The following is a 27,893-nucleotide window of genomic DNA, read 5'->3' on the forward strand; positions in this document are numbered from 1 at the left end:
GCTTATTTCCACAGGTAAGGCTACCTTAGCCCTTTTAAAAGGCAGAGCTGCGGAGGGGCCGGATTCTAGGAGGAACCAATGAAAAGCCTCACTCGGCCTCCGCTCCTCCCACTTCTTGCTGAGGTCAAAGGCCTGCATCAGTTGCACTGTAGCCTCGGCAGTGAACCTCGAGGTAGTACTAGGTAAGGCAGGTGCGGTGGCCCCAGCCGTGGGTGAGAGGAGCTCTGCTCTGACACCCCTGTTCCTGTAGGTCGCCGTCGTTGCTCCGCTCGCTCTGAGAGAGCATGGCCCTGAGAGGCGTCTCCGTGCGGCTGCTGAGCCGCGGACCCGGCCTGCGCGTCCTTCGCATGTGGGTCTCGTCGGCGGCGCAGACCGGTGAGTGCGGGGTCGGGAGTGTGGAGGGAAGGAGGAAGGAACTGGGGGTTTAGGGACTTTCCGGGGTGACTTTCCCATTCTGTGCTTGCAGAGAAAGGCGGCAGGACACAGAGCCAACTGGCCAAGTGTAAGGACCTCTAGTCGCGCCGTGTGTCTGCTGCCCCTGTTCAGCTGTCTGTCTGCCCCAGGTGGACTCTGTCCCAGAATCCGAGGGCTGCCTGAGCGGGGTGGCAGGGTCGTGGCCAGGGTCAGAGGCACTTAGGCAGTGAGTGCGCTGTGCCTGCGGGGCCGGAGAAAGGTCACCTGGTCAGTCTCGCTTGCAGCTCGCAGTAGGCGGGGGGCGACATGGGTGTGGAGGGGTAGGGCTGATGAGGGTCCGAGAAGGGAGGGCACAGTGATCTTGCGGACTGGACCGAGGCGAATTCCCCTTCCCAGCCTCGCGTCCCAAGTTTGACTGGCAGGACCCGCTGGTGCTGGAGGAGCAGCTGACCACAGATGAGATCCTCATCAGGGACACCTTCCGCACCTACTGCCAGGAAAGACTCATGCCTCGCATCCTGTTGGCCAATCGCAACCAAGGTGGGCGGGCTGATGGGTGCCCTGAGGCTGATCCTCCCCCTGGAGCCGCACCCACCCCTCCTCAAGGCCCCTCTGTCCGTGGGGCTGGGGCTTCCTGTGGCCTAGGGCTGGGCCTGAATTTGGGCACTGGTCCCTTTGCAGTTTTTCATCGGGAGATCATTTCGGAGATGGGGGAGTTGGGTGTGCTGGGCCCCACCATCAAAGGTAGGAACAAGTATCTCTCCACACACTGCAGACCCCTCTGTATTCTGAAAGCCTCTTCCTCCTTCCCTCCTTTCCTCCCTCCCTCCCTTTCTTCCTTCCTTCTCTTTCTTTTCCTTTCCTTTTGTTTCCTTTCTTCCTTTTTTCCCTCCCCCCGCCAGAGTCTGGCTCTGTTGCCCAGGCTGGAGTGCAGTGGCACCATCTTGGCTCACTGCAAACTCTGCCTCCCAGGCTCAAGCGATTCTCCTGCCTCAGCCCCTCTAGTAGCTGGGATTGTAGGCATGTGCCACCATGCCCGGCTAATTTTTGTATTTTTAGTAGAGACAGGGTTTCACCATGTTGGCCAGGCTGGTCTCAAACTCCTGACCTCACATGATCCACCCACCTCAGCCTCCTAAAGTGCTGGGATTACAGGCATGAGCCACCACGTTCAGCCTTCTTTTTGAGATGGAGTTTCGCTCTTGTTGCCCAGGCTGGAGAGCAGTGGTGCGATCTTGGCTCACTGCAGCCTCCACCTCCTGGGTTTAAGTGATTCTCCTGCCTCAGGCTCCCGAGTAGCTGGGATTACAGGCACCTGCCACCACGCCTGGCTAATTTTTATATTTTTAGTAGAGATGGGGTTTCACCATGTTGGCCAGGCTAGTCTCGAACTCCTGACCTCAGGTGATCCGCCCGCCTCAGCCTCCCGATTACAGGTGTGAGCCACCGTGGCCCGGCCCTTTTCTTTTCTTTTCTTTTCTTTTTTTTTTTTTTTTTTTTTTTTGAGATGGAGTCTCACTCTGTCACCCAGCCTGGATTACTGGATTACAGTGGTGCGATCTTGGCTCACTGCAGTTTCCTCCTCCCAGGTTCAAGCAATTCTGCCACCTCAGCCTTCTGAGTAGCTGGGATTACAGGGGCGCACCACCATGCCCAGCTAATTTTTGTATTTTTTAGTAGAAATGGGATTTCACCATGTTGGCCAGGTTGGTCTTGAACTCCTGACCTCAGGTGATCCACCCACCTCGGCCTCCCAAAGTGCTGGGATTATAAGCGTAAGCCACCGTGCCTGGCCCCTTTGTTTCTTTTTTTAGAGACAGGGTCTCACTATGTTGCCCAGGCTGGTCTCAAGTGATCCTCCTGCTTTACTGAAAGCCCCCTTCTTTCCCTAAGCCAGTTTCCCAGTCTGTAAAGTGGGGCTGTTGTCCCACTCTCTGAAAGTGGCTATGGAGATGAAATGAATAAACCTCAGCTAGGGCCAGCTTGGTGCCTGCCTCCTTGTGTGTCCTTATCCAGCCCTGTCTCTTGGGTCTTAGCTGGGCAGGGCCCTGTTCTCTATTGTCCTGCTTTCCCCTCCTACTACCACCAGGATATGGTTGTGCTGGGGTTTCGTCTGTGGCCTATGGGCTCCTGGCCCGAGAGCTGGAGCGGGTGGACAGTGGCTACAGGTCGGTGATGAGTGTCCAGTCCTCCCTCGTCATGCACCCTATCTATGCCTATGGCAGCGAGGAACAGCGGCAGAAGTACCTGCCCCGGCTGGGTGAGTGGCTGCCCATGGGGCCTGGTGGAAGGAAGACAGTCTCTGAGGTCTGGAACTCAAGGGTGGGGCTGTCCCCTGAGCCTATTCTGTCCCTATCTCAAAGATAGCATAAGTGGCCACCTGCACCCCCTGCCAGACCCTGGGCTTCACCTGGAGATCTGATCCCTAGCCAGCCTGACTGTCCCCCTCTGTGACCACCGGCATCTCCCTATGCTTTCTGTGTTCCCCAGCCCAGCCCAAAGTGTAAAGTCCACCAGGTCCCTGCTGGCCATTTGCAGTGGCTCACACCTATAATCCCAGCATTTTGGGAGGGTGAAGTGAGAAGATCCCTTGAGCCCAAGAGTTCGAAACCAGCCTGGGCAACGTAAGGAGACCCCATGTCTATTAAAAAAAAAACAAAGGAAAGCGCCTGTGTGACCTGCGCTAAGCGGATGTTGGCCCGCTTTTCTGTGGTGCCTCGGAGGTGTTCACCTGCTTCAAGATGAAGCTGAACATCTCCTTCCCAGCCACTGGCTGCCAGAAACTCATTGAAGTGGACAATGAACGCAAACTTTGTACTTTTTATGAGAAGCATATGGCCACAGAAGTTGCTGCTGGCGCTCTGGGTGAAGAATGGAAGGGTTACGTGGTCCAAATCAGTGGTGGGAACAACAAACAAGGTTTCCCCTTGAAACAGGGTGTCTTGACCCATGGCCGTGTCCACCTGCTACTGAGTAAGGGGCATTCCTGTTACAGACCAAGGAGAACTGGAGAAAGAAAGAGAAAATCAGTTCGTGGTTACATTGTGGATGCCATTCTGAGTGTTGAGAACAATAACTCAGGTTATTGTAAAAAAAAAAAAAAAAAGGAGAGAAGGATATTCCTGGACTGACTGATACTATGGTGCTTCGTCGCCTGGGGCCCAATAGAACTAGCAGAATCCGTAAACTTTTCAATCTCTCTAAAGAAGATGATGTCTGCCAGTATGTTGTAAGAAAGCCCTTAAACAAAGAAGGTAAGAAACCTAGGACCAAAGCACCCAAGATTCAGCATCTTGTTACTCCACATGTCCTGCAGCACAAACAGCGGCGTATTGCTCTGAAGAAGCAGCATATTAAGAAAAATAAGGAAGAGGCTGCAGAATATGCTAAACTTTTGGCCAAGAGAATGAAGGAGGCTAAGGAGAAGCACCAGGGACAAATCGTGAAGAGACACAGACTGTCCTCTCTGCAAGCTTCTACTTCTAAGTCTGAATCCAGTCAGAAATAAGATTTTTTGAGTAACAAATAAGATCAGATTTGCAAAAAAAAAAAAAACCCCACAAGGCCCTGTGTGACCAGGCCTCTGCTGACCTTCCCACCTCATCTTTGGCCACTCATGTGCTCCTCCCAGCCAGACTTAGCTACTTGAAATTCTCCAGAAGTACCACCAGTTCTTTACACATCTGTTCCCTCTCCTGGCACTGCTCTTCCCCACAGCCTCCTGCTTAACTCCTCACACCCTTCCAGTTTGGCCAACTCCTTCCTGACTGCCTGGGTCCCCCTCCCCATCTTGGCATTGTGATCATGACTTTGGGGTAACCTGTCTCTTGAAAGCAGGGCCAGATCTAACTTAGCTATGAGGTCTGACTCAGGGGCGAGGGTAATTTTTTTTTCTTTTTTTGAGACGAAGTCCCGCTCTGTCCCCCAGGCTGGAGTGCCGTGGTACGATCTTGGCTCACTGCAACCTGAAGTTCCCCAGTTCAAGCAATTCCTGTGCCTCAGCCTCCTGAGTAGCTGGGATTACAGGTGCTTGCTACCCGTGCCTGGCTAATTTTTGTATTTTTAGTAGAGATGGTGTTACACCATGTTGGCCAGGCTGGTCTCGAACTCCTGACTTCAAGTGATCCATCCACCTCGGCCTCCCAAAGTGCGGAGATTACATGTGTGAGCCACCTCGCCTGGCCTAATTTTTTTTTTTTTTTTTTGAGATGGAGTCTCACTCTGTCGCCCAGGCTGGAGTGCAGTGGCGCGATCTCGGCTCACTGCAAACTCCGCCTCCCGGGTTCACGCCATTCTCCTGCCTCAGCCTCTCCGAGTAGCTGGGACTACAGGCGCCCGCCACCATGCCCGGCTAATTTTTTTGTATTTTTAATAGAGATGGGGTTTCACCGTGGTCTCAATCTCCTGACCTCGTGATCCACCCGCCTCGGCCTCCCAAAGTGCTGGGATTACAAGCGTGAGCCACCGCGCCCGGCCAATTTTTTGTATTTTTAGTAGAGATGGGCTTTCACTATATTGGTCAGGCTGGATTTTTTTTCTTTTTTGAGATGGAGTCTTGCTCTGTTGCCCAGGCGGTAGTGCAGTGGCATGATCTTGGCTCACTGCAACCTCTCCTGCCCGGGTTCAAGTGATTCTCCTGCCTCAGTCTCCTGAGTAGCTGGGATTACAGGCACCCACCACCACATCTGGCTTTTTTTTTGTTTTTTAAGTAGAGATGGGATTTCACCATGTTGGCCAGGCTGGTCTGGAACTCCTGACCTCAATTGATCCACCCGCCTCGGCCTCCTAAAGTGCTGGGATTACAGGCATGAGCCACTGCACCCCACCATGAGGGTAATTTTTGAGTAAGGGGATGTATCGGGGACCAGGCAGCCTTGTGACCTTGTCTTGTGCCTGCAGCCAAGGGGGAGCTCTTGGGCTGCTTCGGGCTCACAGAGCCCAACAGCGGAAGTGACCCCAGCAGCATGGAGACCAGAGCCCGCTACAACTCATCCAACAAGAGCTACACCCTCAATGGGACCAAGACCTGGTAAGGGTTTTGGGTGGTGGGCAGGTGGTGAACAGGGGCAAAGGGGCACTGGTCAGACCTCTCACTGACTGTTCCATCCCCAGGATCACGAACTCGCCTATGGCCGATCTGTTTGTAGTGTGGGCTCGGTGTGAAGATGGCTGCATTCGGGGCTTCCTGCTGGAGAAGGGGATGCAGGGTCTCTCGGCCCCCAGGATCCAGAGCAAGTTCTCGCTGCGGGCCTCAGCCACAGGCATGATCATCATGGATGGTGTGGAGGCGCCAGAGGAGAACGTGCTCCCTGGTGCATCCAGCCTGGGGGTAAGTGGCAGCTACTTTGGGAATGGGTGTTGGGTCACCTGCGGGTGCGGCTTTGTCAGGCAGGCTCCGTGCTGGGGACGCGGCTCCCTGTGCCTGTGGAGCCCACACAGTGGTGATTCTTACTCAGCCGGACTCACTGACGTGCTGAAAACTGCCCCCATTTGGTGACTGTCTCACTCATCCCGGCTCTGCCCGGGACACATGGGCCTGAACCAGCTCAGTCATTTGACTCACAGTGCATCTTCTGGCATCCGTCAGCCTCCTGGCTCTGAGCATGGAACCCAGATGCCAGACTGGGTAGGACTGTATGCAAACCGAGTGAGCAGGCACCGAGCTTCGGTGCCAGGGCCGTCTGTGATGTGAACCACAACCTGAGTCCCCCTGCGTGGGGTGGCTGGGGAGGAGGCTTTCCCTGCTTCAGAGTTGGTTCTGCATAGGCCCTCTTGGTGTCTCTTGGGTGGGGCTGAGGCGCCATCTCAACCCTACAGGGTCCCTTCAGCTGCCTGAACAACGCCCGGTACGGCATCGCGTGGGGCGTGCTTGGAGCTTCAGAGTTCTGCTTGCACACAGCCCGGCAGTACGCCCTCGACAGGTGTGTGGGGGCTGCAGTGAGATTCTCTCAGGGTGTGGGGCAGCTTGGGTTTCATTCTCTACCCCATGGGTGACTCCCCAGCCCCCACCCACCAGGCCTGAGTTCCTTGCTCTGGAATGACCAGTGACGTCCTTCTGAGCCGCCGTGGGCTGAGTCGACGGCAGGGCCAGGGCGAGCTTGGGGCCACTAAGGCAGCCCGGGAAGGCTTCCTGGAGCAGGGGGCCCCAGGACAGGGACAGGGTGGGAGAGTGGGCCTCCCCTCCCCCTTACCCTGCCATTGCCCATGTAGGATGCAGTTTGGTGTCCCGCTGGCCAGGAACCAGCTGATTCAGAAGAAGCTGGCAGACATGCTCACTGAGATTACCCTGGGCCTTCACGCCTGCCTGCAGCTCGGCCGCTTGAAGGACCAGGACAAGTAGGGGCTGTGTGGCGGGGGCGGGGGGGTGGCAGCGGTGGGTGGAGGACCTTGTGTCCTTCCTGGAGAGAAAGGTCCTTCCTGCCTGGTGGCCCCGGGGACCTGAACCTTCTGCTCTCCCTCTTGTCCTTGATGGGCTGGGCTGAGGACAGCCCCACTGGTCCCTCACTGGGAGCTTGGCTGCGTCAGGGAATCCCCACCCCGGGCTAGGTTTGCTTGGGGCATCCGGATGCCAGGATCCCCAGTCCTTGTTACCCTCATGTGCCGCTCCCAGGGCTGCCCCCGAGATGGTCTCTCTGCTGAAGAGGAATAACTGCGGGAAAGCCCTGGACATTGCCCGCCAGGCCCGAGACATGCTGGGGGGGAATGGGATTTCTGACGAGTATCACGTGATACGGCACGCCATGAACCTGGAGGCCGTGAACACCTACGAAGGTAGGAGCTGGACCTCGGAGGGCTCACTGCGGCCTTAGTGTCTGGGGAGGGGGTACAGCGAGGTGGGATGGGACAGGCCTGAGTCTGACTCCACCTATCACTAAGTGACAGTGTGACCTGGGGCGAGCCTCACCCCTCTGTCGCTCATCTGGAGTTGCTCACGTGGGGACTGTGGAAGTGAAGTGCTTCATGTACCACACGGAGGCCCCATCAGGCCTTGCGAGGGGCTCCCAGCTCTTTCTCCCACATGCTCGGGAGGAGGGATGTTCCTGAGACAGATAAGCTCTGAAGGCAGCCCAGGGGTGAGGCCCGACTCCTAGCAGGCTGGTGGACACAAGGGAGTGAGCGAAGCTGCACGCAGGACTCAACGCTCCATTTTATGTTAAGAGACAAAAGTCATCTTCAGACGATGGTGTTTGCACCCTGCAACTGATGGTGATTTACATGGCCCAGAACCCCTTGCTTGGTGGGAAGACAGATGTGGAAAAAGATACTTAAAAAAAAAAAGTGCAAACCCAGCATGCGCTATGCAGAAATAGAGGGAGGTATGAGGACCCCCCGGGCAGAGAGGCTTCCAGACAGACAGAACAGCAAATGCAGGAGGGGTGCCTTCCCTGCGCACCCTGCAACCCCAGATCTTGTCTCTTTCTGGCAGCTGGGGGGTGGGGGGATCCTACAAATGTGAGAATGACCCTAAGGACAAGCAGAGGGCGCCATGAGACGGTTTTATGCAGAGAAGGGATGAGTCAGATTTGGTGCTTTAGGGGCTGGGTGCAGTGGCTCACACCTGTAATCCCAGCACTTTGGGAGGCTAAGGCGGGAGGATTGCTTGAGCCCAGGAGTTAGAAGTTACAGTGAGCTATGATCACCCCACTGCACTCCAGCCTGGGTGACAGAGTGAGATCCTATCTATATATTAAAAAAAAAAAAAATAGGTTTGTACTTTAGGAAGTAAACAGAATTGGCTCTAAAAAGGAGCCTACAATCTGCCTTCTGCTTCAAGGAGCTGGGGAGGAGCAAAGGATGAGACACCAGGGCGTGGGGTGTGGGATTCTCTGGGAGAGGCGGCTTCAGATGGGCAGAGGTCAGTTGAGGCAAGTGACTGCTTTTCCAATGTGCTGTCTCTCCCATCCCTCCTGAGGGTAAGAAAGGGCCTGCTGTGTTTCCCTGGAGCTCAGGGGTGCTTTCAGCCTCTGTGGCAAGGAAGCGTGGCCAGGTTGAAAATCAAACATTTAATAAACTGCGGGGCTGGGGGTGGGGAGAACTTGCCAAGGGTGGGGAGCACGAAGGCTGGGCCTGTGGCAGGGGCTGGACTTGCTACATTTTGGGAGTTCAGCACAAGGAGCTTTGGGTTTTTGTTTTTTTCTGCCAAGATGCATTATAGAACCATGAAAAACAATTTCTCAGTGTGGCCCAAATGGTGGCCTCACAGTCTTCTCCTGGAGACTGTCACTAAGGCGTGAGTCTCCCGGCAGCTGTCAGCATTCACCATCTCTGTGGGTCTGTTCTTCTGAAGCAGTGGCCTGGGGATACATGAAAATTGATTTTAAAGGGAAGTTGTGAGCTACGAAAACTCCAAACTGACTCTGTATTAATCTTGTCCAGGTACACATGACATTCACGCCCTGATCCTTGGGAGAGCTATCACGGGAATCCAGGCGTTCACGGCCAGCAAGTGAGCCCACTCCATCAGGGACCCGAAACTCTCATGCCCCTTTCTGGAGAGATGCCTGGCTGGACCACAGGAGCGCTGTGCTCTGAGCTTAGAAAGGGAGGTGGTGGATGGAGTGGGAAGTGAGAGACACTGATTTTTAAATATCAAAATTTCCCTTCTGAAGTCGTTCGGATGTGTTCCTTAAAAAGAAGATGGAATTCTCTGTAGAGCGTCTCAATCCACTTTTAACCATGGATGAGAACAGACTCCATTTACCCTGAAATAGCAGCTTCTCTTGAGAGGAGAGTGACATTGAAGCAACTCCATCTGCTCCAGCCGACCCCCTCACACCAAGTTCAGAGTGCGCGCCCTCCCTCCCTCCCGTCTGGGGGTAGTGCCTTATGCTGGGTGTTGGAGCAGAGTGAGGGAGAGGAAAATAAAGAGCTGCACATCTGACCCCAAGGTGTCAGGCCAGTTTACTGGTAACCACCTGAGAAGTAGTTTCAGCCACAGAAGAAACGAACGCGTCTGGGGGCTGTGAGTCGCTGGGACGTGGTGGGGACTTTCCCCTAGAGTGGTCTGGCCCCCGTCTGAGTCTTAGGCTCTGGTGTAAAAAAGAAACCCAGGTTAGCAGTGCCAGTCTGTGCCAGGGCTGTGGGCAGAGGGGATGATTTCTGAGTGGCAGGGGTGCAGGGGACTTTGTCCTTTCTGTCACCACAGAGCTGCTCATACAACAGTGGGACGTGACAACAGTTTGGATTCTCAGCTCAGACACACCATGTTATAGGGGACCACAAACAAGATGGCGAGTGCACCAAGGGCTTTGCAGGGACTGTGGCCTGGCAGGGTCAGGGCTGGGTGCCTGGTTTCTGTTCACATTTACTCTTGGCTGGGCCATCCCCGTCCTCTTCCTCAGGCAGCGCCCCCCGTGTGAGTTTACTCATACCTCAGGCTGGAGACACAGGTCTTTGTACACAGTCTCCACGCTGTGGCAGACTTGTTTGAGCTCTGTCTCCAAATGGCTGATCTTTGCCATTTTCTGGGTGAACTCTTGGAGCTTTTCCTGGATGATCTTGTTGTGGTCATTATAAATCTGATAGATCCTCTCCTCTAATTTCTCTGTCAGATCCGAAACCTGTTAAAGAATAAGATGTGTTCTTGGAAAATCAAACAAGAGGTATCACAAGACATCTGTGTTAAGTGGGTTTCTTAGATTTCTGCAATTTATCTTATGAAAATGACAAAATAGTCTGGGCACGGTGGCTCACACCTGTAATCCCAGCACTTTGGGAGGCAGAGGCGGGTGGGTCACTTCAGGTCAGGAGTTTAAGACCAGCCTGGCCAACATGGTGAAACCCTATCTCTACTAAAAATACAAAAATCAGCCGGGCATGCTGGCACATGCCTGTAATCCCAGCTACTCGGGAGGCTGAGGCAGGAGAATCACTTGAACCCAGGAGGCGGAGGTTGCAGTGAGCTGAGATTGCACCACTGCACTCCAGCCTGGACGACAGAGTGAGACTCCGTCTCGAAAAAAAAAAAAAAAGAAAATGGCAAAATAGGCCAGGCATGGTGGCTCATGCCTGTAATCCCAGCACTTTGGTAGGCCAAAGTGGTTGGATTACTTGAGGCCAGGAGTTCAAGACCAACCTGGCCAACGTGGTGAAAACCCATCTCTATTAAAAATATAAAAACTAGGCCGGGCGCGGTGGCTCACGCCTGTAATCCCAGCACTTTGGGAGGCCGAGGCAGGCGGATCACAAGGTCAGGAGATTGAGACCACTGTGAAACCCTGTCTCTACTAAAAATACAGAAAAAATTAGCCAGGAGCAGTGGCGGGCGCCTGTAGTCCCAGCTAGTCGGGAGGCTGAGGCAGGAGAATGGTGTGAACCCGGAAGGTGGAGCTTGCAGTGAGCCGAGATCGTGCCACTGCCCTCCAGCCTGGGCTACAGAGCAAGACTCCTTCTCAAAAAAAAAAAAAAAAAAAGGGGCGGAGGTCAGCATGGCAGCTGCGTTGGCTCGGCTTGGTCTGCGGCCTGTCAAAGAGGTTCGGGTTTCAATTCTGTCGCTTCGAGAAAAACATGGAACCGACGAGGACCTTCCTCCAGGCGGTGAGCAGTGAGAAGGTCCGCTCCACTAATCTCAACCGCTAAGTGATTGCGGACGTGAGGCATGACGGCTCCGAGCCCTGCGTGGACGTGCTGTTCGGAGACTGGCATCGCCTGATTATGCGCGGCGCTCATCTCACCGCTCTGGAAATGCTCACCGCCTTCGCCTCCCACATCCGGGCCAGGGATGCGGCGGGCAGCGGGGACAAGCCGGGCGCTGATACTGGTCGCTGACAGCGCCAAAGAGACCAACAAGACGATTTTAGCGGGGACTAGGACACTTAACCTAAGAAGAGTTTCACTTAATCATTCAACTCACTATCTGGAGGGCCACGGAGCGCAAAATAAAGTTTAAAACCCTACTAAAAAAAAAAAAAAAAAAATTAGCAAGGCATAGGTGACGCGCATTTGCAGTCCCAGCTACTCGGAAGGCTGAGGCAGGAGGATCACTTGAGCCCGGGAGTTGGAGGCTACAGTGAGTCATGATCACACTACTGCACTCCAGCCTGAGGGACCCTACCTCAAAAAAAGAAAAGAAAAACACCAAAAACTAAAACCCAGTGCAGTGACTGGGGGTCAGACTGCCTATATGTTAAATTTTTTTGTTTGTTTTGTTTTGTTTTCTTGCGGCGGAGTTTCACTCTCGTTGCCCAAGCTGGAGTTCAATGGCATGATCTCGGCTCACTGCAACCTCCACCTCCTGGGTTCAAGCGATTCTCCTGCCTCAGCCTCCCAAGTAGCTGGGATTACAGGCGAGCGCCACCACACCCAGCTAACTTTTTGTATTTTTAGTAGAAACGGGGTTTCACCATGTTAGCCAGGCAGGTCTCCAACTCCTGACCTCAGGAGATCCCCACCTTCAGCCTCCCAAAGTGCTGGGATTACAGGCATGAGCCACTGCACCTGGCCTGTTAAATTTTTTTAAGAGGCGAAAGTATATACAGTCGTGTGCTGCATAATGACATTTTGGTCAATGTCAGACTGTATATACAATGATGGCCCATAAGAGTATAATGACATATTTTTACTGTACCTTTTCTATGTTTAGATATATTTATATACACAAATACTTACCATCGTGTTATAAGTGCCTACAGAATTCAGTATGGTAACATGATGTGTGCAGGTGTGTAGCTTAGGAGCAATAGGCTTTTCAACGTAGCCTAGGTGTGTAGTAGACTATACCATCTAGGTTTGTGTAAATTCACTCTATGATGTTCAGACGATGACAGTGTCACCTAGGGATGCATGGCACAGAACTGTACAGTACAAGCACAGCCAGGTTAGGAAGAAAGTACACAGAATAGAAGAGGCATCCAACAAAGTGGCCTCTGGGTGGTGTATCAAAATAAATAAATAAAATAAATAAATAAATAAATAAATAAATAAATGTTTTTGTATCTTTTCTACTAGAGGCCAAGGCAGCAGGGTGAGGAGTTCAAGACCAGCCTGGGTAACACAGCAAGATCCCACCTCTACAAAAAAATTTTTAAAGAAAATTAGCTGGGCATGGTGGTGCACACCTGTAGTCTCAGCTACTTAAGAGGCAGAGGTGGGAGGATCATTTGAGCACAGGAGTTTGAGGCTCCAGTGAGCTGTGATCGTGCCACTGCTCTGTAAGCCTGGGCAATAGAGTGAGACGCCACCTCTAAAAATATAAATAAATAAATAAATAAAATAAAACAAGTGAGCCGGGCATGATGTTGCACGCCTACAGTCTGAAGCTACTCGAGAGGCTGAGGTGAGAAGATTGCTTGAGCCCAGGAGTTCAAGATTGCAGTGACCTATGATTCCACCACTGCACTGCAGTCTGGGCAACAGCAAGGCTTGTCTCAAAAAAAAAAAAGAAAAAGGAAAATAAAGTCAATCTGTCATCAAGACACCTAGAACCAGCAAGCTGTCCCACTCACATGACCCATTATATATTTGTTTGTTTGTTTGTTTGCTGGAATTATAGGCACATGCTACCATGCATGGCTAATTTTTTTTTTTTTTTTTTTTGAGACAGTGAGCCAAGATCGTGCCACTCTACTCCAGTCTGGGCAACAGAGCGAGACTCTGTCTCAAAAAAAAAAGAAAACCAGAAAGAAAGAGGCAGTCTCCTTTTTCTTCCTTTTTTTTTTTTTTTTTTTTTGAGATGGAGTCTCGCTCTGTCACCAGGCTGGAGTGCAGTGGTGCAATCTCGGCTCACTGCAACCTTCGCCTCCCAGGTTCAAGCAATTCTCCTGCCTCATCCTCCTGAGTAGCTGGGACTACAGGCATGCACCACCATGCCCAGCTAATTTTTGTATTTTTCATACAGACGGGGTTTCACCATGTTGGCCAGGATGGTCTCCATCTCCTGACCTTGTGATCCCCCTGCGTCAGCCTCCCAAAGTGCTGGATTACAGGCGTGAGCCACCACACCTGGCCCCTATTTATTTATTTTTGAGACAAAATCTTGCTCTCTAGCCCAGGCTGCGGTGCAGTGCAGAGCCACTGCACTGAGCCAATTTCTCTATTTTTAGTAGAGACGTGGTTTCACCATGTTGGCCAGGCTGGTCTCTAACTCCTGGCTTCAAGTGATCCACCTGCCTCGGCCTTCCAAAGTGCTGGGATTACAGGCATGAGCCACTGTACCTGGTCCCCCCCATTATATATTCTGAAGAGGCATCAGGCGCAGCCATTTATGTAGGACCTGAACATCACACCAGCTTTTGCAAGACGTAAGCCCTGGGCATATTGAAGAACCTCCACTCCCCCATCAGAGACCATTCGATGGCTTCTGCAGGACATACGGGTGTGATAATGCAAGTTGTGCCTCAACCCCCTACTCCCATGGCTGCTCCACCTTGCATGAAGTAAGAGGGCTGGGTGTTGGAGGCAGGAGGGCATCCAACGCCCCACTCCCTCAGCCTGGCTCTCTCGTCAGGCAAATCATTCATTTCTAAGCCTTATCTATACGATGGGTCCAATCTCTTCTCTGTAGGACTATTCTAAGGGTAAATTGAGATACAGATGGTCCCCAACTTACTACAGTTCAACTTACTACATTTTTGACTTACAGCATTTTCAACTTGCAATGGGTTTATTGGGACGTAGCCCCATCATAAGTGGAGGAGCGCCTGTGCTGTGTGTGAATGGCCTAGCACCATGCCTGGTGTACAACAGACACTCATCGGTGGTTCATTCCCTCCCCTTTTGCATAAGGAATCCCCCCTCTCACTGGGTGGAGTCTGTCACCTTGGTCTTCAGGCTGTTCCTGAAGTTGGTCATGAGTGCGTGGTCCTTTTGTCGGCTCTCGTTGATGTTTTCGATCAGCTCCTGGGCTCTCTTCTGCAGGATGTCAATGCTTGAGTCCAGAGAGGAGAAGTAGAGTCCCGACTTCCCTTCCAGGACTGTCAGCTGGCAACTGGCACTGGAGGTGGCGACACAAGGGCAAGAAACCTGACTTCTCAGAGTACAGGAAGCGGCCAGGTGCAGTCGCTCATGCCTGTAATCTCAGCACTTTGTAGGCCGAGGTGGGCGGATCACAAGGTCAGGAGTTCGAGACCAGCCTGGCAACATGGTGAAACCTCGTCTCTACTAAAAAAAAAACAACAAACAATTAGCCAGGCACGGTGGCACGTGCCTGTAGTCCCAGCTACTTGGGAGGCTGAGGCAGGAGAATTGCTTGAACCCGGGAGATGAAGTTGCAGTGAGCCGAGATCACGCCACTGCACTCCAGCCTGGGTGACAGAGACTCCATCTAAAAAAAAAAAAAAGGACAGGACACTGAGATCAGCACCAGACTCTGCCAAGAGCGGCTGATCTGAGAGAGCTACATGGTGGGAGGGGACCCACGTTGTTGCCTTCCATGGGTGACACGAGGCATGCTTCCTAGGTTATTCCATTCACACACACGCCCTGAACGATGAGAATGGCACCCCCATTTTATAGCTGAGAAAACAGACCGAGAGGCATGACTAAATATGCCCAAGGTTCCAGACCAAGGAGGTCTGTCTGTCCCCAAAGCCCACTGTTATTTTATGACACCAACTTGCTTCTTTGGAATACCAATAATAGTATCAATGCTTTCTTTCTTTTTTTTTTTTTTTTTGAGATGGAGTCTCACTCTGTCACCCAGGCTGGAGTGCAGTGGCGCGATCTCGGCTCACTGCAAGCTCCGCCTCCCGGGTTGACGTCATTCTCCTGCCTCAGCCTCCCGAGTAGCTGGGACTACAGGCGCCCGCCACCAAGTCCAGCTAACTTTTTGTATTTTTAGTAGAGACGGGGTTTCACCGTGTTAGCCAGGATGGTCTTGATCTCCTGACCTCGTGATCCGCCCACCTCAGCCTCCCAAAATGCTGGGATTACAGGTATGAGCCACTGCACCCAGCCCAATGCTTGCTTTCTTACTTTCTTTTTTTTATGGAGACAGGTCTTGCTCTATTGCCCAGGCTGGAGTGCAGTGGCACAATCATAGCTCACTGCAGTGTCAACTTCAAGTGATCCTCCCACCTCAGCCTCCTGAATAGGTGGGACTACAAGCACGTGCTACCATGCACAGCTAATTTTTAAAATTTTTAAATAGAGACTGGGCTTCACTGTGTTATTCAGGCTGCTCTCAAACTTCTGGCCTCCAAAAATGTTGGGATTACAGGCATGAGCCACTGCGCCTGACTGATGTAATCGGCAATCTCCTGCAACCTCTGTCTCCTAGGTTCAAGCCATTCTTCTGCCTCAGCCTCCCGAGTAGCTGGGACTACAAGTGCACACCACCAAACCCAGGTAATTTTTGTATTTTTAGTAGAGACGGGGTTTCACCATGTTGGCCAGGCTGGTCTTGAACTCCTGACAAGTGATCCTCCTGCCTCGGCCTCCAAAAGTGCTGGGATTACAGGCGTGAGCCACCGCGCCCAGCCTGATGCTTTCTTAAGTGACTTTCCTGTCATTAAACTGCTACATCCCTTTCCCAACCTACTGGATGATGTTGACCACCTGGGGCTACAGTGTACCTGCACCTCCTTGCTCCCACCAGGTGAGGTAAATACCTGTTGAATTATATTTAAAGAGCATTTAAAGAAATGCGCACACACAAAAAGTTATTGGTCCCATGCTGTACATGTAACCATAATTATGTAATTCAAATATTGTGTTAACAAGTGAAATAGTGGCAGAAGAGTGACAGCTGTCTAAAAAGCTAAACAGAATGAAAAATGTTGAGTAATATGTAATGTTATGTAACTTCATAATATTCCAAGTAATAAAATGGAACTTCAGTTGGGTATGGGAGAGAGAACTAAAATTGAAGCAAAGATCATAAAAATCTAGAAAAATTCTGCATATAGATTGCTCTGCCAAGGCCTTGTTCTCTGCTTTAAAAACAGAACTGGGGCTGGGCGCGGTGGCTCAAGCCTGTAATCCCAGTACTTTGGGAGGCCGCGGTGGGTGGATCGCAAGGTCAGGAGTTCGAGACCAGCCTGGCCAACATGGTGAAACCCCATCTCTACTAAAAATACAAAAAATTAGCCAGGCGCAGTGGCAGGCGCCTGTAATCCTGGCTACTTGGGAGGCTGAGGTACGAGAATCGCTTGAACTCAGGAGGCGGAGGTTGCAGTGAGCCGAGATCGCGCCACTGCACTCTAGCCTGGGCAACAGGTACTTCATCTCAAAAATAAATAAATAAATTAAATTAAATTAAAATAAATTAAAACAACTGAAAATTGTGGGTAATTCATTGTGAATGAAGTTTATGGAGAAAAATGTGATGTGATAAGGCAACCCATTGGTATTTTAAATTAAGATATATTTTTTCTTTTTCTGATTCTCTGGTTTATTTGACCTGTTTGATGTCTGATCAGTTAGTGGTTCTGGCCAGGTAGAGCTGCCCCTGTGAGTCGCAGCTAACATTTCCTCAGCCATGTTCCCGGCACTGAGCTAAGCCACGTGCCTTGTCTTGGTGCACCCTCACGACCACACTCGGGTCATCTGCTGTTCTCTTTACCTTATGGCTGAGGACATGGGCTTAGAGTGGTTACACCACCTTCTCAAGGTGGAGGACAGTCTGTGGCAGAGCTGGGCTTTGTACCCAGAAGGCCTGACTTCCCAGCTGGTATCCGGCTTCCTACTAAGGCACTCAGGCGCCACTCCCCTCCTCGATCTTACATTTCCTCGTCGCCCTCTGAGGTCCTCCAGCTCTGAAAGGCCAAGCCTTGTAGGTGTGGATAGAGCACTTCCTGAATGCAACAGGTCACACTTGTGTCCACAAGCAGGTTACTGATTAGTTACAAAAATAAATCTCGGACAGGCACGGTGGCTCACGCCTGTAATCCCAGCATTTTGGGAGGCTGAGGCGGGTAGATCACCAGAGATCAGGAGTTCAAGACCAGCCTGGCCAACATGGTGAAACCCCATCTCTACTAAAAATACAAAAATTACCCGGGCATGGTGGTGTGTGTCTGTAATCCCAGCTACTAGGCGGACTGAGGCAGGAGGATCGCTTGAACCTGGGAGGCAGAGATTGCAGTGAGCTGAGATTGTGCCACTGCACTCTAGCCTGGGCAACAGAGCGAGACTCCATCTCAAAAATATAAAATAAAATAAAGAAAAATAAATCTCAGCTATCTCAACCAGGCACAGTGGGCTCATGCCTGTAATACCAGCACTTCAGGGGGCTAAGGCAGGTGAATTGTGAGCTCAGGGTTTTGAGACCAGCCTGGGCAACATGGCAAAACCCCATCTCTACAAAAAACACAAAAATTAGCCGAGTGTGGTCGCGTGCACTGGTAGTCCCAGCTACTTAGGAGGCTGAGGTGAGAGGATCACTTGAGCCCGGGAGGTCAAGGCTGCAGTGAGCTTGATCATGCCACTGCACTGGAGCCTAGATGATATCACGCCACTGTACTCCAGCCTGGGCGACAGAGTGAGACCCTGTTTCAAACAAACAAACAAACAAAACAACCACAACACACACATACACCCCTCCCCTCTCCACTCGGTCTTCCCCAGCCAGCCACCTCCCTCTTTCCTCCCCATCAAGGCCAAGGTTCTAGAAGGAGCTGCTTACATTTTCTGGGGTTTTTGTTGTTGTTGTTGTTGTTGTTGTTTTTTTAGAGACAGAGGGTCTCACCCTGGGCTTTTCTTTTCCTTTCTTTTCTTTTTTGAGACGGAGTCTTGCTCTGTCACCGAGGCTGGAGTGCACTGGCATGATCTCAGCTCACTGCAAGCTCCGCCTCCCGGGTTCATGCCTTTCTCTTGCCTCAGCCTCCCGAGTAGCTGGGACTACAGGCGCCCGCCACCACGCCCAGTTAATTTTTTGTATTTTTAGTAGAGATGGGATTTCACCGTGTTAGCCAGGACAGTCTAGATCTCCTGACCTCATGATCTGCCCGCCTCGGCCTCCCAAAGTGCTGGGATTACAGGCATGAGCCACTGCACCCGGCCATCCTGGGCTTATTTTCTAACACCCATTCACTTTTCAGTCCATTGTAATCAGGTTCCTCCCCGGGTTCTCAAATGAAACAGCTCCTACCACAGTCCCCATGACCTTGTGGTTAGACCGGTAGACATCTCAGAGCGACATGCTGACCTCTTGGCAGCAGCCAGCACTGCTGACTACCGTTCCCTGCTACTCCTGACATGTGGTATCCCAGGGGTCTGTGCTTGGGCCTCTGCTGTCTTCTTGCCACACACCCTCAATCACACACTTGCTCTGCAGTGAGGCCTCCATGCCTGCTCCCTGCTGGCCCCTGCAGCTAATATCCCAGCCTCCATTCCACAATGCACAGGCTGTTATTCTCCAAAGGCATTCATTCCCATAGCATGGGATCCCTGAACAGTCCCCTTTCCCACCTACGTCCTGTCTCCTCCAGAAAGTGTTCCTTGGCTGGATTAGGTGCACACAGCACCTACGGTTTCACTGTCTACACCTTGGCCTCCTCCTGTAGTCTGCTGAAGGGCCAGGGCCATTCTTCATCTTTGTATCTTCAGTACTTACCCCTCATGAGAGAAGCAATAAATCTGCTGCTAACAAATAAATGACTTACAAGTACTTTCCATTACCATCCACACTTTGGATTCTATCATCTAAATTCTATCATCCCAGCCCAGGCCTCTCTCCTGAGCTTCCAAGAATGTATGAAACCTCCCAGCCTCCCCACACGGCTGTCTCAAAGGCATCTGAAACTCCATATTTGCACAACCAAAAGCGTCATCTCCCAGGCAACCCGATTTCATCTTCCATTCCCTTAGTTAATGACATAAAAAGCCACCTGGTTCCCAAGCTCAAAACTTAGCAGCAAGCCTAGAGTCCGGCTTCTCTCTGTCCCTCCGCATCCTGTCTCAAAATCCCCTCATTTCTACCTTCTTTTTTAATTTTTATTTTTAATTTAATTTAATTTTTTTTTCAGACGGAGTTTCACTCTCGTTGCCCAGGCTTGAGTGCAATGGTGCGATCTCGGCTCACCGCAACCTCCGCCTCCTGGGTTCAAGCGATTCTCCTGCCTCAGCCTCCCGAGTAGCTGGGATTATAGGCATGCATCACCACACTCGGCGAATTTTATATTTTTAGTAGAGACGGAGTTTCTCCATGTTGGTCAGGCTGGTCTCAAACTCCCGACCTCAGGTGATCTGCCCGCCTGGGCCTCCCAAAGTGCTGGGATTACAGGCGTGAACCAATGTGCCCAGCCTTTTTATTTATTTATTTTTGAGACACAGTCTTGCTTTGTCACCCAAGCTAGAGTGCAGTGGAGTGATCTCAGGTCACTGCAACCTCCAACTCCCGGTTTCAAGTGATTCTCCTGCCTCAGCCTCCCAAGTAGCTGGGATTACAGGCACCCGCCACCGCACCCGGCTAATTTTTGTATTTTTAGTAGAGATGGGGTTTCACCATTTTGGCCAGGCTGGTCTCCAACTCCTGACCTCATGATCCACCTGCCTCAGCCTCCCAAAGTGCTGGGATTACAGGTGTGAGCCACCATGCCCGGCCCTACCTTCTTAATATCTCTAAATCTACCATCATTAGCAGCTCTATAACTTTCACTTCTCAACTAGGCCATAGTGACCTTTATTTTATTTACTTATTTATTTTTCTTTTGTAAAAAATTTTGTTATTATTATTTTGTTTTTGAGACAGACTCTCATTCTGTCGCTCAGGCTGGAGTGCAGTGGTGCAATCTCAGCTCACTGCCACCTCCACCTCCCCGGCTCAAGTCATTCTCGTGCCTCAGCCTCCTGAGTAGCTGGGACTACAGGCACACGCCACCACGCCCAGCTAATTTTTGTATTTTTAGTAGAGACAGGGTCTCACCATGTTGGCCAGGCTGGTCTCAAACTCCTGACCTCAAGAGATCCGCCCGTCTCGGCCTCCCAAAGTGCTGGGATTATAGGCATGAGCCACCACGCCTGACCTTTTATATATCTATTTTTTTTTTTTTGAGACAGAGTCTTGCTCTGTCCCCCAGGCTGGAGTGCAGTGGCACGATCTTGGTTCACTGCAAGCTCTGCCTCCCGGGTTCATGCCATTCTCCTGCCTCAGCCTCCCGAGTAGCTGGTACTACAGGTGCCCGCCACCACGCCCGGCTAATTTTTTGTAATTTTAGTAGAGGCGGGGTTTCACCGTGTTAGCCAGGATGGTCTCAATCTCCTGACCTCATGATCCGCCCGTCTAGGCCTCCCAAAGTGCTGGGATTACAGGCGTAAGCCACCGCGCCCAGCCTGACCTTTTTTTTTTCTTTTGAAGACAGGGTTTGCTGCATTGCCCAGGCTGGAGTACATCAGTACAATTACTGCAACTTTGAACTCTCCCAGGCTCAAGTGATCCTCTCGTCTCTGCCTCCTGAATAACTAGGTCTACAGGCGGGTACTGCTACTCCTGGCTAAATTTTGTTTAATTTTTCTGTATAGATGGAGGTCTTGCTATGTTACCCAAGCTGGTCTCAAGTTCCTGGCCTCAAAAAATCCTGCCTCAGCCTCCCAAAGTGCTGAGATTACAAACGTGAGTCACGGTGTCAGCCCCTAGTGACATTCTACACTGTAATCTGATTTCCTACTCCTGTTTGTCAGCCTAAAACCGTCCCCATCAGCCACAAGATCAAGTCTAAATTCCTTCACACAGCATATGACATTCTACACTGTAATCTGATTTGCTACTCCTGTTTGTCAGCCTAAAACCGTCCCCATCAGCCACAAGATCAAGTCTAAATTCCTTCACACAGCATACAAGGCCTTCCAGGGCCCTGGCCTCCACCCTCTCTTCCAACCTTAATGGGTTTTTTCTTTCTTCTTCTTTTTTTTTTTTTTTTTGAGAAGGGGTCTCACTCTGTCACTCAGGCTGGAGTGCAGTGGCATGATCTTGGCTCACTGCAGCCTCTGCCTCCTGGGTTCAAGTAATTCTCCCACCTCAGCCTCCCCCGTAGCTGGGATTACAGGTGCCCACCAACCATGCCTGGCTAATTTTTGCCTTTTTTTTTCTTTTTTTTTTTTTTTAGACGAGGTCTCGCTCAGCTGCCCAGGATGGAGTGCAGTGGCACGATCTCAGCTCACTGCAACCACTATCTCCCGGGTTCAAGTGATTTTCCCATCTCAGCCTCCTGAGTAGCTGGGATTACAGGCACCTGCCATCATGCCCAGCTAATTTTTGTATTTTTAGTAGAGATAGGGTTTCACCATGTTGGCCAGGCTGGTCTTGAACTCCTGACCTTAGATGATCTGCCTGCCTCGGCCTCCCAAATTGCTGGAATTACAGGCGTGAGCCACCGCGCCCAGTGCAGCCTTACTGTTTTCTTTTGTTGTTGTTTTTTTTCAAGACAGAGTCTTGCTCTGTCACCCAGGCTGGAGTGCAGTGGCGCGATCTCGGCTCACTGCAACCTCTGCCTCCCGGGTTCAAGCAATTCTCCTGCCTCAGCTTCGCAAGTAGCTAGGATTACAGGTGCCCGCCATTGCACCCAGCTAATTTTTGTATTTTTAGTGGACACAGGGTTTCACCATGTTGGCCAGGCTGGTCTCGAACTCCTGACCTCGTGATCCGCCCGCCTTGGCCTCTCAAAGTGCTGGGATTACAGGCATGAGCCACCAAGCTCGATCTAGCCTTACTGTTTTCTACAGCCCCTCCATCTGCAGCAATTGGGGACCTACCACAATTTCCCCAGACATGTCAGCCTTTGCCTGGAATGACTTTCCCTTCCTGCCTCTTTCATAATGGAACATTTGGAACTTTTGCTTCTCTACCCTCGCTATACCTAGGCCTCGCTGGTCACAAAGCTGCCAAAGTTTATGAACATCAGTCCCCTCCAGCGCATGACACCTTGAGGGTGCAGACTACACCCTACTCATTTGTTTTGCAGCACCCCAAAGGCTTCATCAGTTTGCTGAATATCTAAATGAATGCAGCACTGACATTGGGGCTCCCACACCTCCTCATACCCAGTTCGCCTTGTTGTCTCAGCCTTTCCTGGATGCTCTCAAGTTTCAGACCCTAATATTAAAATCAATGAGAGCACCAGGTGTTTCTTTTTGTGTGATTGTTCACAACCTGCTTGAGCTGCTAATGGTTCAGAGCTGTTCCTTTCTAAGGCTCAAGGGATGAGGCTGGAACCGGTTTTCATGGCAGCTAAACAAACAGTAAAAAAAAAAAAAAAAAAATCACTTGAATTCAGCTAATTCAAGTTTCATGGTAGGACAAAGGCCTGCATCAGATGTCTGCTGAGAGCTTCTTTATTTTTCCAACCTCTCCTTTGGGGATTTATCCCTTTCGATTTCATTTTTCTTAATACTCAGCAGCTGCATATTAATCAGGATGCTAATGAATCATGGGCTTCCCTGGGCCTGCATTCACCAATTAACTTTAATAAACAAAATGCGCGGTGTCCTCTCTGCTGGCTTTCCCGATTCCTAGGCCAGCTTCTGTTGCCGAACCCTGGACCGAGGCCAGAGAATGCAAGTCAGCCCAACACAGCATGTCGGGTGTGCATGGCCTGCGCCCGGATTGGGCAGTGGGTTGGGGGCTATGAACACAGCGCTGCGTTCATCTATTATGGTCTGTCCTTCTAAGAAGTCCCTAATTTGGCTGCGAGGATTAGGACATAGTTCCCAAGCAGGGTCCACGCTGGCAGGGGGCCCAGGAGCTGTGGAGGAAATGGGTCTAAGCGAAGAGACATCTGTTCGCTCCAGGTAAAGCTGTGATTGGCAGGCGACTGAGCCAGAACCGCCCGCTGGTGGGGCCCTCCCTCCGTGGCCTCTAACAGATATACAAGTAAACAATCCGCCAGCCACTTATGACCACCGCGGGTGGCAGTCCCGGGAGAGGAGGCAAGCTAATCAAACATTCAAGGGGGGAACACAACAAAATCTCTGGCGCTTGGGCAAAACAATGTTTTGCTGAAGTACAGCCAGGACGGGGGAAGGTTTGAATGGAAGCTGATGAGCCAGTTCCTCAACCTCCTTTTCTCTCTGGAAACGTGTTAACATTTTAATCATGTTGCTGAGTATCTGCTGCTGGATCTATTAACTGGCCCCTGCACTGGTTTTAATCCATCTGTTTTTTGGCCCAGAATTCCTGTGGAGCTCCTTGAAGTCTCTAAATGATTTGCAGCGGTCTGTGTCTCTTCACTACACAGATCCTGGTCTAAACATGTTATTCCGCAGTAAGGTATTAGCAAACAAACGACTTCAACCATTGCTTCCCTTTTTTTGGTCTCCAATTGATAGCACATACCTATAAACCATTTCACACGTGGCCTGCTTTCCAGCAGAGGAATGTGAGAGGAGAGGGAAGCTGGCTTGCTTTCTGCCTGGAGTCCTCAAGGGCCCTGTCCTGACCCTCCTCTCACTCCTCCAGGTGAGCTCATTCATTCCACAGCTGCTGCTGAAACAGTGACTCCCACAGAACCATCTCCAGACCCTCACCCCACCCCGAGTTCCGGGTCAGAAAATCGAACTGTATCCTGGACATGCGGATGTCCCTGGCCACCTAAAGTGGCTCAGATAAACAAGGACAACACAGAACTCGTGTTCTTGTCTCTGCCAGAGAAGCCACCACCTACTGGAAACCACCACAAGCTGGAAAGCAGACAGCAGTGATATGCTCGTAAGCATTTAGCAACTGGCTGTGTGATGGGGGGGGAAGCCCTGATTCATAGTATTTGCCAATTTCTGTGGTGCAGAGCCTCCCACCATAGCCAATTTCAGGTACCAACATGAAGACGCTAAATGCCAAGTTGGGAAGAGATGTGTAGAATCGGCTCTTGCAAGCCGGTAGGAGCTGGCCCCAGTACATCATGGCTGGGAAACGTCCTCCCTCATCCCCTTCCTGTGCCTCATGGCACAAGGCACTTCCTCCATCTGCCCTGCTAAAGGCCACCCCCCCACACTCCCCCATAGAAGCCTCCCACTAGACCTCCCTACATCCACACATTCTCCCTCCCAACCATTCTCTACAAAGCAGCCATATTTTTTTATTAATATTTTTTGAGACAGGGTTTCGTTCTTGTTGCCCAGGCTGGAGTGCAATGGTGCAATCTTGGCTCAGTGCAACCTCCGCCTCCCGGGTTCAAGCGATTCTCTTGCCTCACCCTCCCAAGTAGCTGGGATTACAAGCATGCACCACCACCGCTGGCTAATTTTGTATTTTTAGTAGAGACGGGGCTTTGCCATGTTGGCCAGGCTGGTCTCGAACTCCTGACCTCCGGTGACCCATCTACCTCGAACTCCCAAAGTGCTGGGATTACAGGCATGAGCCATCGTGCCCGGCCTGCAGCCGTATCTTTTTATAACAGGAACCTGAGCATGTCACTTCTGTTACCCAGCAGTTCCCTTCCTAGGTATGAGTATGCCTAGGAGAAATGAAATCATCTGTCCACACACAAATTTTCTAAATGGATTTCATAGCAGTGCTGCTCATAATAGCCAAAAAGTGAAAACCACCCAAATGACTATCAACAGATGAATGGATAAACAAAATGTGGTAGACTCGTGTGGAATATTATTCAGCCATTGAAAAGATGAAGTCCAGATGCAGTGGCTCACGCCTGTAATCCCAGCATTTGGGAGGCCACTGTATCTGGCCTGGAGTGATGAATATGTTTTAAAGTTGACTATGAGAATGGTTGTCCAGCTCTGAATATACCAAAAGCAATCAAATCATACACTTCAAGGAGGTGAGCCGGGTGCGGTGGCTCACGCCTATAATCTCAGCACTTTGGGAGGCCGAGGCGGGCGGATCACGAGGTCAGGAGGTTGAGACCATCCTGGCTAACACGGTGAAACCCCGTCTCTACCAAAAATACAAAAAAAAAAAAAAAAAAAATTAGCCAGGCCTGGTGGCACGTGCCTGTATCCCAGCTACTCGGGAGGCTGAGGTAGGACAATTGCTTGAATCCGGGAGGGGGAGGTTGCAGTGAGCCAAGATCACGTCCCCTCACTCCAGCCTGGGGGACAGAGCGAGACTCTGTCTCAAAAAAAAAAAAAAAAAAAAAAAAAGAGGTGAACCGTGCCATGTGGTATGTGAATTATATCTCAAAGCTGTTACTGAATAAAACTCTAGGATAAAGTCTGTAGCCCACAAAATGCCTCATAACCTGGCCCCTTCTGCAGCCCTCCCCTTGCACTCACCCCTGTACCCCACTCACTCGCCTAGCCACACTGGCCTTCCTTCAGCTCCCTGAATGCCACAATCAGGAACTTCGCACGAGCTCTTCTCTCAACCCCTCCTTCCCCACCCTGCCCACACCTTCTGCTTCAACATCTCTTCTACAAGGACACCTTCCCTGGCTCCCCGTTCCAGGCTGGCTGCCCACAGGGGAAAGGTCTCCCAGCACCATGATCTCTTCTGTGTTGGTGCTTGGTCAGATGCAAACACCAGGAGGGTATGAGCATGTCTGTCTGGAGGATAGGAGTGTCCCTGCTGCCAATCACAATACTGCCATATCCGCCGCCTTTTTTTTTTCCCCCCGAGACAGGGTCTCACTCTGTCGCCCAGGATGGAGTACAATCTTGGCTCACTGCAACCTCTGCCTCCGGGGTTCAAGCAATTCTCCTGCCTCAGGCTCCGGAGTAGCTGGGATTAAAGTCATGCGCCACCACGCCTGGCTAATTTTTTGTATTTTTAGTAGAGACAGGGTTTCACTATGTTGGCCAGGCTGGTCTCAAACTCCTGACCTCGTGATCCGCCTGCCTCGGCCTCCCAAAGTCCTAGGATTACAGGTTGAGCCACTGCGCCCGGCCAACATCAGCCTCCTTCTTGCTCTTTTGAGAACACATCAAGCTTATTCCTACCTGAGGGACTTCATACTTGTGGCCCCCTCTGCGTGGAAGGTTTGGGCCCAGAATGCCTCCTGGCTGGCCCCTTCTCATGTGACCTTTTCAGAGTTCTCCAACCGCTCTAAGGTCCCTGTCACTCTACTTGCTCCTTACTATATTTTGTTTCTTCATTCCACTTACTTGCCACCAGTTGAAATCACATTATTCACTTATTTATTTTTGAGACAGGGTCTTGCTCTTCCAGTGCAGTGAAGCAATCATGTCTCACTGCAGCCTCGACCTCCCGGGCTCAAGTGGTCCTCCCACTTCAGCCTTCCAAGTAGCTAGGACCACAGGTGTGTGCAACCACACCGCACTGATTTCTTTCTTTCTTTTTTTTTTTTTTTTTTTGGAGAGATATGTCTCCCTCTGTTGCCCAGGCTGGTCTCAAACTCCTAGGCTCAAGGGATCCTCCTGCCTTGGCCTCCTGAGTAGCTAAGACTACATGCATGCACCACCACACCTGGCTGATTTTTGTATTTTTAATAGAGACGGAGTTTCACCATGTGGGCCAGGCTGGTCTCGAAATCCTGACCTCAAGTTATCTGCCAGTGCCAGCCTCCCAAAGTGCTGGGATTACAGGCGTGAGCCACTGCGCCCAGCCTCTACTATATATATACATACATATATATGTATACACGTATATATACGTATATATACGTGTATACATATATATACATATATATACATGTATACATATATATACGTGTATACATATATACATATATACATGTATACATATATACGTGTATACATATATGTATACACACATATATACACATATATATATACATACATATATATATATATTTTTTGAGACAGAGTCTTGCTCTGTCACCAAGGCTGGAATCCAATGGCACAATCTTGGCTTACTGCAATCTCTGCCTCCCGGGTTAAAGCAACTCTCCTGCCTCAGCCTCCTGAGTAGCTGGGATTACAGGTGTCTGTCACCATGCCTGGCTAATTTTTGTAGACACAGGGTTTCACCATATTGGCCAGGCTGGTCTCAAACTCCTGACCTCGTGATCTGCCTGCCTTGACCTCCCAAAGTGCTGGGATTACAGGCGTAAGCCACCGTGCCCGGCCTACTAAATTTTTCTTTTCTTTTCTTTTTTTTTTTTGAGACGGAGTCTCACTCTGTCGCCAGGCTGGAGTGCAGTGGCATGATCTCGGCTCACTGCAACCTCTGCCTCCGGGGTTCAAGCAATTCTCCTGCCTCAGCCTCCCGAGTAGCTGGGACTACAGGCGTGTGCCACCACACCCAGCTAACTTTTGTATTTTTAGTAGAGATGGGGTTTCATCATGTTGGCCAGGATAGTCTCCATCTCTTGACCTTGTGATCCGCCCCCCTCAGCCTCCCGAAGTGCTGGGATTACAGGCGTAAGCCACCACTCCCGGCTTTTTTTTTTTGAGACAGAATTTCGGCCTTTTTGCCCAGGCTGGAGTGCAATGGCGCGATCTCAGCTCACCACAACCTCCACCTCCTGGGTTCAAGCGATTCTCCTGACTCAGCCTCCTGAGTAGCTGGGATTACAGGCATGTGCCACTATGCCCGGCTAATTTTTTATTTTTAGTAGAGATGGGGTTTCTCCATGTTTGTCAGGCTGGTCTCAAACTCCCGGCCTTAGGTGATCCACCCACCTCTGCCTCCCAAAGTGTTGAGATTACAGGTGTGAACCACTGCGCCTGGC

General features: G+C 51.0%; 3 protein-coding genes and 1 pseudogene across 5 annotated transcripts in view; 3 read left to right on the plus strand and 1 right to left on the minus strand.

Moving 5' to 3' along the window:
* Positions 1-9,336, plus strand: GCDH (glutaryl-CoA dehydrogenase). Of its 2 annotated transcripts, none has more exons than XM_032169857.2 (12): positions 1-182; positions 251-375; positions 467-502; positions 811-954; positions 1,096-1,158; positions 2,504-2,674; positions 5,314-5,443; positions 5,527-5,743; positions 6,232-6,335; positions 6,625-6,750; positions 7,025-7,185; positions 8,791-9,336. In XM_032169857.2, exons 2-12 carry the CDS (start codon positions 285-287, stop codon positions 8,862-8,864), a joined length of 1,317 nt encoding a protein of 438 aa, XP_032025748.1. In that variant the 5' UTR covers positions 1-182; positions 251-284; the 3' UTR covers positions 8,865-9,336. The 2 variants fall into 2 exon arrangements, with proteins under 2 accessions (XP_032025748.1, XP_032025749.1); XM_032169858.2 differs by having other exon boundaries at positions 1-172.
* Positions 2,692-5,307, plus strand: LOC116478549 (small ribosomal subunit protein eS6-like). The gene is given in 2 exon segments (XM_032762047.2): positions 2,692-3,485; positions 3,488-5,307. Coding segments are annotated over 2 exon segments (765 nt in total). The 5' UTR covers positions 2,692-3,155; the 3' UTR covers positions 3,923-5,307.
* Positions 8,399-27,893, minus strand: part of SYCE2 (synaptonemal complex central element protein 2) — a 21,149-nt gene continuing 1,654 nt past the window's right edge. The window contains exons 3-6 of one of the 2 annotated variants that reach the window (XM_032169859.2): positions 14,170-14,344; positions 9,786-9,974; positions 9,330-9,443; positions 8,399-8,708 (exon numbers count right to left, since the gene is read on the minus strand). In XM_032169859.2, coding sequence (XP_032025750.1) covers positions 8,664-8,708; positions 9,330-9,443; positions 9,786-9,974; positions 14,170-14,344 — 523 coding nt within the window. In that variant the 3' untranslated portion in view covers positions 8,399-8,663. The remainder of the gene's footprint in view (positions 8,709-9,329; positions 9,444-9,785; positions 9,975-14,169; positions 14,345-27,893) is intronic. The other variant, XM_032169860.2, reaches the window with a different exon arrangement.
* LOC131380788 (large ribosomal subunit protein mL53-like) lies at positions 10,842-12,270 on the plus strand (annotated as a pseudogene).

The sequence above is a fragment of the Hylobates moloch genome, unplaced genomic scaffold (genome assembly GCF_009828535.3).
Source record: "Hylobates moloch isolate HMO894 unplaced genomic scaffold, HMol_V3 SCAFFOLD_12, whole genome shotgun sequence".
NCBI classification, from domain to species: domain Eukaryota; kingdom Metazoa; phylum Chordata; class Mammalia; order Primates; family Hylobatidae; genus Hylobates; species Hylobates moloch.

Bases quoted from the DNA above. Each gene is read 5' to 3' on its own strand.
- GCDH (XM_032169857.2), top strand. From the start codon at position 285: ATGGCCCTGAGAGGCGTCTCCGTGCGGCTGCTGAGCCGCGGACCCGGC. The intron at 376-466 runs GTGAGTGCGGGG...CTGTGCTTGCAG, and splicing joins CTCGTCGGCGGCGCAGACCG to AGAAAGGCGGCAGGACACAG. The intron at 503-810 runs GTAAGGACCTCT...TCCCCTTCCCAG, and splicing joins ACAGAGCCAACTGGCCAAGT to CCTCGCGTCCCAAGTTTGAC.